The sequence below is a fragment of the Camelina sativa genome, chromosome 15 (assembly GCF_030686135.1).
Source record: "Camelina sativa cultivar CO46 ecotype springtype chromosome 15, ASM3068613v1".
NCBI lineage: Eukaryota > Viridiplantae > Streptophyta > Magnoliopsida > Brassicales > Brassicaceae > Camelina > Camelina sativa.
Genome location: NC_141894.1, coordinates 22478024 through 22491693, shown reverse-complemented (window position 1 = coordinate 22491693; position 13670 = coordinate 22478024). Strand labels below are relative to the sequence as shown.

Here is a 13670-nt window from a genome sequence, read left to right as displayed (position 1 = left end):
AACAATCCTTAACGAATATAAACATCTCTCGACACAAAGTACCTCCTGTGGTCCGAGTATAACATTGCAATGTTACACCTGCCCACTAAAATTCTAATATCCAACTGGATTAACCCCCAAACAGAGAAATATCTGCTCCAACTGCAAATGTCCACCTATCCGCCTCTCTAGGTCCGATACCCCTTGAGAATAATCTCATACCGGTCATCTACAACCGCTCCATCCTCTTAACATAAGGTGGAAAGTCCTCAACATCCGCAGCCCTCGGCTGCACCACTGGAGCCTACACTAGTACCCCTCTCGGTAACCGCTCCAACAGCACGCCAACCGATCCACCAAGCGATCATCTCGACCCTGGGCTCCACCTGCTGCAACCCCACACCTGGGTTCCCAGCACCACCGGCACGCTCACCGGCTAACCCCCTCTGGTCCCTCCTGATACGCTTGCGACCCTCTGACGTACCTCCTCGTGGAACTCTGGACCACACACTCGCTGACCTCGAGACCCGCCCGACAATGACCACGACCACGTCCCCGTCTACGACCAACAACTCAAACACCTTAACCACTGATCTTCCAAGAACAGAGGCTATCAAGCATAAAACAAATCAATACCACACAAAGAAACATAACAATAACTCACCGTGGAATCTCATTGAAGGCTCGAAGAGGATGTTCTAGGACTCCATGCCACAAACAATTGACTAACTCACATAATCAATCAAGATATGCAATCCTAAACATCACAACAGAAACCTAGTGAACCCAAACCTAGAACCTTAAGGGCTCTGATACCAAAATGAAACGACCGACCTTTTTTTTTTTTAATAATAAATAATAAATTTAATATAATAAAATAAACTACAGCTAGTGGTCCCATACCCACTAGCCACCTAACCACAAACACATTCAACAGCGGAATAACATAATCAATATCCAATAATAAACCAATAATAACCAATAACAAACCAATATTATAGCAAAGGCAATATCTCAATACCAAACAACAAGAAACAAGGAATCAGCAACCTAGCAATGTTTCTAATAACCCAACTCTAGCAACCTAGCAATGCCAAAAAACATCCAATCGAGTCCCTAGAACATCCTCCTCTTCATTGCCTTGATTCCACGATCACACTTTGCCTTTACCTGCACCACAAACACAAATTGAGATGCATGAGTATTTGATAAACACTCAATGAGGCAATCCTCCCATCTACTGGGCTATACACACAAGCAATAAGATCTCTACATGCCACAAACAACAATCAATAAAACAAACCAGGCATTATACAAAACACACAGCAATCCGTCGTAGCTGAAAGAAGGGTGTCGACCGACACCAAATGGTGTCGATCGACACTGACAATCTGGTGTCGACCGACACCATACTGGTGTCGATCGACACCCTGCCCGACACTCCCGAAAACCCTAGTTTGTGTCGACCGACACCTCCACATGGCATCGATCGACACTCGCCAAAGTCCCGAGCCGTCCTCGGGTTGGTATCGACCGACACCCCAACTGGTGTCGATCGACACCGTTGCCGAGCAGCGATTTCCCTCAATCAAAAACTCCGAATCTCGCCTCCAATCTTCTCCAATCCGCTCCTTGCACTCCCAGAAGCCAAACCCAGCCAAAACAGCGACGAAATACCATAGAGAACTCAAAGAAACAACCACATAAGCACCAAATCACATAAAATCTAGAGATCTTAGCTTAGATAAGCCATGGTCATGCACTCACCTCTTTCAAGAAGATTCTGACCAACAAGAATGAATTCCCTCACTCCTAGCAAGCTTCTAACACCTTCCCAGCCTTAGATCTCCCAAGAACAGCAAGGAATCTCTCAATCTCTTCCCAAAAGCTCAAGAACACTCTCTCTTTGTTTTTCTCTCAAAAACGGCGAATAACCCAAAACAACATGACCCTAGGTCGTTTTCTTCCTCTAAAACTCGATTTTAGGGATTTCCTAAACCAACCACGCAAACCAGACAATTAAAATTGAACCGACCAAACCGGCCACAACTGGTGTCGATCGATGCCTCACTAGAAGGTGTCGATCGACACCCTTACCAAAATACCAAAAAATTGGTTTGCGGGTGTGACAATAGAGCTTCATGAAGACATTACTGCTGGGTATGTCAAGGAGTTGGAGACTATTGAGAAAGTGAGCAAGCAAGCTGCTAAGCTTGAAGATTGGGGTGGCAATCATCTAATCAGTACTAGAGACCATGATGAGGTTCTGATGCATGACAAGTCGCTGGTAGATGATGTTTTTGTAATGGAAACACGGATTGCTGAGGAAAGTTGTAGAATCGTTGAAGAAACACGAGTTGCAGGCACTGCATCGATCGATGCAGCTGTTGCATCGATCGACACTCCTTCCAAAGTCAGTTCGGACTTGTCCAAAACCGAAGATTCTCGCGTTGAATCCTTAGCTGCAAGTCATAGACCAGTTGTAAAGCTGAAATCTCACCATTCCACAGTCCAGAACCCACAGGTAAGGCCAAGGTATGCATCTCCTTCTCCCAAACCTTCTCCTATCATCAATAAGAATTTCAAAGGTACAAAAACTATTGTGCAGTTAATCAAGCCACGAGATTATTATAGAGCACTGGTTTCTCTAGTTGATGATTTTGCAGGACTTAAAAGAAAGCCAATCATACCTCAGTCTCGCCCTGGCCCTGTTCCTCACATCCTTGGCAGATCTCATGCACAAACTGCCTATACACCCTCTTGGATGAAGAGGATTTTCTCTCGGAAGCATTCACTGCCCTGTTCTGATCTACCGGATGCCTGAGATCCGACACAGTCAAGCTAATGACTGAAAACAAGCGCTTAGTGGGTGGCAACCCACTGGTAGGTTTTTCTTTTTCATTTTTTCTTTTGATTTTCGTTTATTTTTATTTTATTCGCCAATCTCTTACTTGATAGCACTGGGGACAGTGTTGTTTAAGTCTGGGGGAGGCAGTTACTAACTACGTTTTTGTTTTTGAAAAAAAAAAGTAGTTTTATTGAGTCAAAATTTTGTTGGGAACTATGACTTTTCTTTTTAGTGTACTGCCTTGGTTGATTAATGCTGCAGATTGAATCCACAAATCCGACTAATGAAAAATCCAATGGCTGACCAGCGAACCAGAGACATCCGAATTTCCAATATAATCCATAAAAGCTTGAGGTAATTTCTGTACTTTTCTTTTTACCTCATCAAGGAGATTGATTTTCATAGAGCTTGACTCCTTGTTCATACCTGACAAGTAAGACTTCAGAAAGAAAATGGTACTCCTCTCCCTTATTTAAGTTTAAAAGATTTTTCCTGAGAGTTTGTTTAAAAAAAAAAAGAGAGAATAAAAGATGAGATGGTTTTGATCAGTTTAGAGAGGTGGGTAAATTACCTGTGACCTCATTATTCTACTCTTAAGTCAAATGATCACACAAAGCTTGGAAGCGAGGGATAGGTAAATTACCGATGACCCCATTATTCGCCTACAACTTTGACAAAAAAAAAGAAAACAAAGCAAAGCTCTAAGGAAAATTAAAAAGAATAAGTCTGGGGGAGAGAAAGAGTACCACATGTGGTAAAAGACATGTCTTGCTTGTTATGGTATTGTACGGGAATGAGTCTAGAAGGTTCTTGATATTGATCAAATTGATGAGACTCACCGATGAAAGCTTAATGGAGGAAGTAGTGGAATTTGGTTTGAATTTGGGATGCTATGAAAGTCAACGGAGAAGTACATGGTGGTTCGATTTGGATTTATCTGCTAAGCATGTGGATTAAGGTTTGGATGATCATGGCATTACTTTGAAAGGAAAATGAGTTTCTGTGTTTTCAAACCTCTTTCACAAATGAAGTTTATGTTTTGCTTGAGGGCAAGCAAAGGCTAAGTCTGGGGGAGTTGATATATCATGGTTTTTAGGTGCTTTTAGCCATGATATAAGTCTTATTTATAGAGTCTTTTTGGTGTTTTTAGATTCTTTTTGAGTCTTTATAGGATTTAGCATGGATGGGAGCTTAATGGAGCTAATTAGGAGGATTTGGAGCATAATCAAGCATTGAGGCTGAGCTGCAAAGATGGGAGACGAAGTTCAGAGACTTGCATCGGTCGATGCAAGTGATGTATCGATCGACACAAAGCCAAATACGAAATTGGAAGTTTTCCGCATAAGTTTTGAAGATTTACAAAGCTGCCCCAAAGTTTTCCTTATTTGCATCATTAGCCCCTGGCCGTGTTTAGGAATATAAATAGGATTTTTATGGTCATTGTTTAGACCTAAGCTTTATTTTTCCCTGCAACTTTTGAGAGCAAAATCCTGAGAGATTTTTAGAGAGCTTTTGGAGAGAAGAATCAAGACTCCTTCAGAGAAGATTCAGAACTCCTTTATTTCTTCCTTTAATCTATTAATGCAATTTATTCAGAAGATGTTTTGTGTTTCATTAATTATGTCTGAGTAGATCTGCTAGTTAGGTTTAGGGTTTCTCATTAGGGATTTCATGGATTGTTAGATCTGTTATTATTTAGGATTCATTATCTTTCTTGTTCTTCACCATAGGTTGTTTTTAATGCTAGATCTTTGATTAGTCATCTGGATTTAGATCTTAGGATTATTGATTGGTATGAGAATATAATTGATTTTCTTGATAAAACCTTTGGTGAGCAAAATTACTTTCTGCAAAGAGATTTGATTTAGTAATTTTGTGAACTTATCTAAACCTGATTTTATTGCTGGTTTTTAACTTGAATTTTGCAAAGAGATGAGTGGAAAACGACATTTAAGACCAAGCAAGGTCTCTATGATTGGCTAGTCATGCCATTTGGGCTTACAAATGCACCAAGAACCTTCATGGGGCTTATGAACCAAGTTCTAAGGCCTTATATCATTTAGAACAAGTTATTAAAACGCTTCAAAATGATGGTCTTTATGCCATCCTTAAGAAGTGCACCATTTGTACTAATGAACTTTTCTTCTTAGGCTTTATAGTAAGTTCACAGGGACTGAGTGTAACACCCCTGACCCGCCCTTAAAATATAAGAACAAATCGAGAGCGCTACGTAGGACTCCCGTAGTCGGCCGACCAAGGCTTTCGGAACAAAACCAATCACCCTGGTCATCCAACCGCGAGCGCCCAACCTCCCGAACACGGCCTAAGGCTTTGCAACCCGTACCGTGAGCGAGAGTTGTGTTAAGTCCGGACTAGACTTAATATCAGTTGGAATAACCATTTAGCCTTTGAAAAATCCGAGTCTTTACATAGATATAGTATACGCGAAAATCGTTACCAAAAACATTTATATATAGCTTTTGGATCCTCTTTGAAAACCATACATAATATACATAGTAAAAAAATTTACAAAAGCTGTAAAACCTACATTGATTCACTTGGTCACGTTGCCTTCACTACGGAGATCTTATGGCTAAGGATTCCTGGAAAAAATAGAAGTAGAATCATAAGTAATCTAGTATTACTTAGTGAGGCCGATATCTAAGGAAATCTTACTCATCTACCTAAGGAAATCCTACTCATCTACCCAAGAAAATACTACTCATCTACCCATCCCTAATAGACAAGCAATACGAAGCAAATAAGCAATACGAATGCAACCAGCAAACAATAATGCAACAAGCAACGAAATGCAATGCATGAAGACTCGAATTTAAATATGCAGCGGAGATAATAAATATGCATGTTCTATTCTAAGTTGGGCCCCTATCGAATACATGATCTCCCCGAGGCAATGCCCCCACCCTAGACACAAAGTCTACAAGGATATACATTCCTCAAAGGTAATGCCCCCACCCTAGACACAAAGTCTACAAGGATATACATTCTTTTATACTACATCGTCATGTAGTGTCTGGCCGGTCATGACACGCTCCAGACATTCGTAAGCCATCAAGTTACGGGGTTACACGCAACGCACAGAAAACGACGGGATCCTCATGATTCGCCTAATGCAACTTAATTAAATGATGCTAACTAATATGCAGCAAACAACAGTATAACAATCGGACAGCATAACGGCAATGCGACTAACCGTCCAGCATCCCGGCTATACCATCACGATGCTATACTAACAAACAATCACACAAGTAACATAACAATGCAATATGAACATGTCCTAATGGAACAATGCAGGTGGTACCTAAGATGATGCACGCAAATATCATGCAACAAGCAATATCACAAACAAAAGTATCCAGTCACACAAGAAATGGCGTACCAAGCAATCACACAACAATAACAATCAAGCAATTCCACACCTACGCGCTAACGACTACTAAACAGTTCTAACTTAGATGCTAAACGCTAAGCATTCCGAAACCAAACGCTAATCACTACTAAACAATCTTAATCCTAATGCTAATCACTAAGCAATTCTAGCTTAGGCGCTAATTACCATTCTAATCTTAATTAGCAACCTAAATCATGATTAACTAAACTTAATCCTAATCATCCTAACTTAATCATAATTATCTACCTTAATCATGATTAACTATCTTAACCTTGATTAATTACCCTAATCCTACTTAACTTGCTTAATCTTACTTAACTACCTTAATCCTAATTAACTAACTTAATCCTAAAGTAAACAAGTAATTAAGACTAACCTCAGCCAAATAATTAACTAAACAAAAATTAAACTAACCTATCCACGTGCTAATTACACGCGATTGGGAAACTCACCTCGATTTTTCCCGCGCTTCGCTGCTCTCCGTGATCTCTTCCTAGCGCAAAGGTTTTTAAGGTAAATTTCGGGTCTGAGAAAAATGGACGAGGGAGAGGGGTTTATATAGCCTCTCAAGGTCGGTTTAAGTGAGCAGGACGTGGCTCAAGGCGTTCCTTGGCGTGACACCTAGTGGACACTCTTCACAGCTCCAGTGGCGACACCTAGCGAACGGATAAGGATGACCGGTTTTGGATAAGCATCACGGCCATATGGATAAGGGCGGACGCTGATCAGATAAGCATCACCTTGAGGAAGATCCTGGCCGCCCATTCCCTAAGCAAGCATCCGTGCATCACAACCGTCCATCCGTTAGCGTACCGGTACGGCCGTGTCCGACCACCGGGTACCGAACTGGCGGGTGATACACAAGGTACCTGCTCGCGTACCAGCTTAAGAGAATGTTACGTACCGGACCCGTCCTTTATTCGTGCAAATTACCGAGGGTAATCCGCATCGACCGGTGATACCACTATCTGCCTTACCGATGACCATTCCGCGCTGGCCGGTGCCACCATTGCCTGGATTGCCTATGTCCGCTGGTACTACCATGGCTAACCGTCGAACTTAACCCGTACCAACCTTCCTTAGTCCGACTTTCCTTAACCCTTCCTAATCTCCTAGACCAGCTAAGGCTTCCTAGATAAGTCTAATCCTATGATCTTACCTACGGATTCCTCGACCAACTTAGGGACATTGCCGATAGCCTGGCCTTTCATACCATTTTTCCCATTTGACGGAGAATCAATCTTGATATAGCATTTCCCTCTCGGTCCTTAGGTGTGCCTCATTACTCCCTTGTAGTGGCTCTTCGAACGTCCGAGCCAAAATTGTTAGCCGGCCGGAATAATGGGGTTTAGTTAGCCGGCCGTGGTAAGGCTGTTCCGTCCGAGCATTAGTCGCGGTGAGGGGTATTACATTCTCCCCCCCCCCTTAAAAGAATTCGTCCCCGAATTCTACAATTTTGGTCGCGACTAGGAGGCTCCGAGCGTCATCTTCATGCAGTCTTCGAATGGCTCCTTGTGATCATCATAGTTTCCACCATTATTTTCTTGCACCCTCTTCTTTGGCTTTGTACGTGTTTCCTCCTCCTTTGTTTCGTCGTAATGCGCGCCTTGCATATTATCTTTCTCCTTTGAGTTGGGTCGTCAACTCATCCTTCCTAGCCTTCCGGTGTTGTCGTCTAACCTTGTGTCGGCTAAGGTACCATATCACCATGTAACTTTCTTTTACTCTTGGTCTTCATGCGTGATTCTCCACGTCAATGTATATGGCTTGGCTATCGACTTGTCTCTCGGTCAGTGAGGTTTTGGGATAACCGTCCTAACTTCTAGGGTTTTACCTAACTCTCTTCATTTGCTCTCCGGACTCCCTAACTTCTACACGGCTTAAGCTAAAACTCCTTGAGTTAACAAACATAAACAATCACACACAAGCAAATAAATCAAAATAAAGCAATCAAAGACATAAGCAAAAATATAAACATAACATGGTTATAACATAACATAAGTTTTAAACATCGCGGTTGTATCCACATACACAGACCGCTTATTCAAACTTTGTCATAAACCATCCACACCCAAAAAGATGGAACAAAATAGAGCTGCAAGTTACTAGGAGCCAAACCCAAGCCGCCGCTGTACACGCAAAAATGAGGTTAGTGCTGGTTTACCTAACTAAGGTTTAGGATATCTACACATATCAGGGGAACATAAGGGTACACTCGGAGCAGGAGCAACCTGGGTAACCAGTGGCCGGAGTATGGGAAGCTGCCGGGTTAGTACCGTGAGTCGGGGGTGGTGCAGGAGTCGGAGCATGTGTTGGGGTGTCAACCCTCAACGCCGGGCACATACTGGAGTAATGTCCTCTTACTCCACAGATCAAACAAACGTTGCACACCGGTGCATAAGGGGTATAGAGCTGACAGTCCAATGGGTAATTCCCAAGACGTCCACACAGGAAGCAGTAAGGTACCTGAGCACCTGGTGCACTGTCCATGTCATCCACCAGGATCACTTCGGCTCGAAGATCCGTCCCAAGCGCTTGTACAGCTGGAGTCTCCATCCAGGCCATGTCAACCGAGGTAGGTGAAGGAAGTGTGAACTCCGGGACATCTAAAGGTGGTTCAGGAGTATCTTCAAAGTTTAAATCGAGTAGGTCGTCTCCATCTATCAGGGGTACGTTCGTATAAGGACTAGGAATGATGGATGGTGTGGCAGAACTGTCCGAAGAGATATCGATGACACTCGAGGGTCTTCCAAATGCCCGTAGAGACTGAAAGTACCCTGAGGAGATACTGATGTAATCCTCTACCATCACCACCTCTTTCTCCTCCGGCTCTGGTTCCAAACAAATACATTCTTTGGAGCTCTCCGGGGCTTCCACGACCTTCTTCTCGGGGGTAACTTCTCTTAATATTTCGATTGGCTTCTGAAGAGTATCCTTTGCAGTGCTAGATCCACAATCAGCAATAGTCCTCGACGACTCCCCCCTAACGATCTCACGATAAACATACCCTGGGGGCGGTAGACCCGTAGTCCAACCCCCTCTTCCCATCCTGCCGTGTTCACGGCTACTACCACGTCCGCGTCCTCTTTTAGGTGGCATACTACAAGAAAACTAAGGTGAGATTTGCGCTTTATAAGCAATCCTAACCTAGGATCTAACAAGGACCAAATCCACCTCCTATGGCATTCCTATAACTCTAGAAATAGCAAGTGACCGAATCAATTTCCTAGACAGCTTTTGCGACACATTTACTCGATAAAACATTGAAAATATGGTTTCCCATAGCATCGTTTAACCATGCTCTGATACCACGCTTGTAACACCCCCGACTCGCCCTTAAAATATAAGAACAAATCGAGAGCGCTACGTAGGACTCCCGTAGTCGGCCGACCAAGGCTTTCGGAACAAAACCAATCACCATGGTCATCCAACCGCGAGCGCCCAACCTCCCGAACACAGCCTAGGGCTTTGCAACCCGTACCGTGAGCGAGAGTTGTGTTAAGTCAGGACTAGACTTAATATCAGTTGGAATAACCATTTAGCCTTTGAAAAATTCGAGTCTTTACATAGATATAGTATACGCGAAAATCGTTACCAAAAACGTTTATATATAGCTTTCGGATCCTTTTTGAAAACCATACATAATATACATAGTAAAAGAATTTACAAAAGCTGTAAAACCTACATTGATTCACTTGGTCACGTTGCCTTCACTACGGAGATCTTATGGCTAAGGATTCCTGGAAAAATAGAAGTAGAATCATAAGTAATCTAGTATTACTTAGTGAGGCCGATATCTAAGGAAATCTTACCCATCTACCTAAGGAAATCCTACTCATCTACCCAAGGAAATCCTACTCATCTACCCATCCCCAATCAACAAGCAATACGAAGCCAATAAGCAATACGAATGCAACCAGCAAACAATAATGCAACAAGCAACGAAATGCAATGCATGAAGACTCGACTTTAAATATGCAGCGGAGATAATAAATATGCATGTTCTATTCTAAGTTGGGCCCCTATCGAATACATGATCTCCCCGAGGCAATGCCCCCACCCTAGACACAAAGTCTACAAGGATATACATTCCTCAAAGGTAATTCCCCCACCCTAGACACAAAGTCTACAATGATATACATTCCTTTATACTATATCGTCATGTAGTGTCTGGCCGGTCATGACCCGCTCTAGACATTCGTAAGCCATCACGTTACGGGGTTACACGCAACGCACAGCAAACGACGGGATCCTCATGATTCGCCTAATGAAACTTAATTAAATGATGCTAACTAACATGCAGCAAACAACAGTATAACAATCCGACAGCATAACGGCAATGCGACTAACCGTCCAGCATCCCGGATATACCATCACGATGCTATACTAACAAACAATCACACAAGTAACATAACAATGCAATATGAACATGTCCTAATGGAACAATGCAGGTGGTACCTAAGATGATGCACGCAAATATCATGCAACAAGCAATATCACAAACAAGAGTATCCAGTCACACAAGAAATGGCGTACCAAGCAATCACACAACAATAACAATCAAGCAATTCCACACCCTACACGCTAACGACTACTAAACAGTTCTAACTTAGATGCTAAACGCTAAGCATTCCAAAACCAAACGCTAATCACTACTAAACAATCTTAATCCTAATGCTAATCACTAAGCAATTCTAGCTTAGGCGCTAATTACCATTCTAATATTAATTAGCAACCTAAATCATGATTAACTAAACTTAATCCTAATCATCCTAACTTAATCATAATTATCTACCTTAATCATGATTAACTATCTTAACCTTGATTAACTACCTTAATCCTACTTAACTTGCTTAATCTTACTTAACTACCTTAATCCTACTTAACTAACTTAATCCTAAACTAAACAAGTAATTAAGACTAACCTCAGTCAAATAATTAACTAAACAAAAATTAAACTAACCTAACTCACCTTGATTTTTCCCGCGCTTCGCTGCTCTCCGTGATCTCTTCCTAGCGCTAAGGTTTTTAAGGTAAGTTTTGGGTCTGAGGAAAAATGGACAAGGGAGAGGGGTTTATATAGCCTCTCAAGGTCGGTTTAAGTAAGCAGGACGTGGCTCAAGGCGTTCCTTGGCGTGACACCTAGCGGACACTCTTCACAGCTCCGGTGGCGACACCTAGCGAACGAATAAGGATGACCGGTTTTGGATAAGCATCACGGCCATATGGATAAGGGCGGACGCTGATCAAATAAGCATCACCTTGAGGAAGATCCTGGCCGCCCATTCCCTTAGCAAGCGTCCGTGCATCACAACCGTCCATCCGTTAGCGTACCGGTACGACCGTGTCTGACCACTGGGTACCAAACTGGCGGGTGATACATAAGGTACCTGCTCGCGTACAAGCTTAAGAGAATGTTACGTACCGGACCCATCCTTTATTCGTGAAAATTACCGAGGGTAATCCGCATCGACCTGTGATACCACTATCTGCCTTACCGATGACCATTCCGCGCTGGCCGGTGCCACCATTGCCTGGATTGCCTATGTCCGCTGGTACTACCATGGCCAACCGTCGAACTTAACCCGTACCAACCTTCCTTAGTCCGAATTTCCTTAACCCTTCCTAATCTCCTAGACCAGCTAAGGCTTCCTAGATAAGTCTAATCCTATGATCTTACCTACGGATTCCTCGAACAACTTAGGGACATTGCCGATAGCCTGGCCTTTCATACCATTTTTCCCATTTGACGGAGAATCAATCTTGATATAGCATTTCCCTCTCGGTCCTTAGGTGTGCCTCATTACTCCCTTGTAGTGGCTCTTCGAACGTCCGAGCCAAAATTGTCCTTCCTTGCCGGAATAATGGGGTTTAGTTAGCCGGCCGTGGTAAGGCTGTTACGTCCGAGCATTAGTCGCGGTGAGGGGTATTACACTGAGAGTGGACGCATAGAAAGTCAAAGTTACACAAGAATGGCCGACACCAACCAACATTAGTTAAGTGAGAAGTTTCCATGGCTTGGCTAGTTTCTATAGGAGATTTGTGAAGGATTTCAGCACTCTTGCTGCACCACTAACTGCTGTGATCAAAAAGGACGTGGAGTTTAGGTGGGGAGAAGTCCAGGAGCAAGCATTCAAAGCACTCAAAGATCGGTTATCGAATGCACCAGTTTTAGCTTGACCGGTCTTCACTAAAACTTTTGAGATTGAGTGTGATGCATCAGGTTTAGGTATTGGAGTTGTGCTTACTCAAGGAGGCAAGCCAATAGCCTATTCCAGTTAGAAAATCAATGGAGCAACATTCAACTATCCCACATATGACAAAGAGTTGTATGCCTTGGTCCGCGCCATGGAGACTTGGCAACTCTATTTACTCGCTAAGGAGTGCGTGATTCACACGGATCATGAGACCTTAAAGCATCTGCGAGGGCCAAAAAAACCTAAAGAGAAGGCATGCAAAGTGGCTCGAGTTTATAGAGATGTTTCCCTATGTCATTAAATACAAGAAAAGAAATGACCATATCGTAGCAGATGCGCTTTCAAGACGACATGCTCTCATCTCTACAATGGATGCAAAGGTTCTTGGTTTTGAATTGATTATACCTTTATATGAGTCTAATCCTAACTTTGCAGAGAGCTATAAGAACCCAGACAAGGGAGGTCACACAACATTCTACATTCACAATGGATATCTTTTCAAAGATAAACGACTATGTATCATGCAATGCTCTTGTAGGGATCTTATAGTCCGAAAAGCTCATGCAAGACGCTTGATGAGACACTTTGGAGTGGAGAAGACTTTGGCCATGCTTAAAGAACCATTTCTTCTGGCCTCACCTTAAGAAATCCGTGGAGACTTTCATTGCATGGTGTATCACTTGCAAGAAAGCAAAGTCTAAAGTCCAACCCACGGTTTGTATCTTCCCTTACCGATTCCTACTTCTCATTGGGTTGATATTTTTATGGATTTTGTGCTAGGTTTACCCAAAATCAGTCACAAGGACTCAATATATGTGGTAGTGGACCGTTTTCCAAAATGGATCACTTTATACCATGTGCTAAGACCAATGATGCAACCCAAAAAGTGGACCTCTTCTTCAAAGAAGTTGTAACATTGCATGGAGTGCCAAGGACTATTGTTTCCGACAGGGACACCAAGTTTCTCGGTCACTTTTGGAGGACCTTATAGAAAAAATTAGGCACCAAGCTACTATTCTCAACCACGTGTCACCCACAAACTGATGACCAAACCAAAGTAGTCAACCGCACGCTTGGAACACTTCTAAGAGCAACAATAGGGAAAAAGCTTAAAACTTGGCTTGAGGCCTTACCTTTTGTTGAATTTGCTTATAATAGAGCTATCCATAGTGCAACAATAATGTCTCCTTTTCAGGTGGTCTATGGGTTCAATCCCAACACACCTTTGGATTTA

At 42.7% G+C, this 13670-nt stretch overlaps 1 protein-coding gene across 1 annotated transcript; it reads left to right on the top strand.

Moving 5' to 3' along the window:
* Positions 1-12717: 12717 nt before the first annotated feature.
* LOC147926914 (uncharacterized) lies at positions 12718-13080 on the top strand. Its single transcript, XM_087487236.1, has one exon. It carries the CDS (start codon positions 12718-12720, stop codon positions 13078-13080), a length of 363 nt encoding a protein of 120 aa, XP_087343362.1.
* The last annotated feature ends 590 nt before the right edge of the window (positions 13081-13670 follow it).

Excerpts from the sequence above, each read along its gene's own strand:
- LOC147926914 (XM_087487236.1), top strand. The coding sequence starts at position 12,718 with ATGTTTCCCTATGTCATTAAATACAAGAAAAGAAATGACCATATCGTA.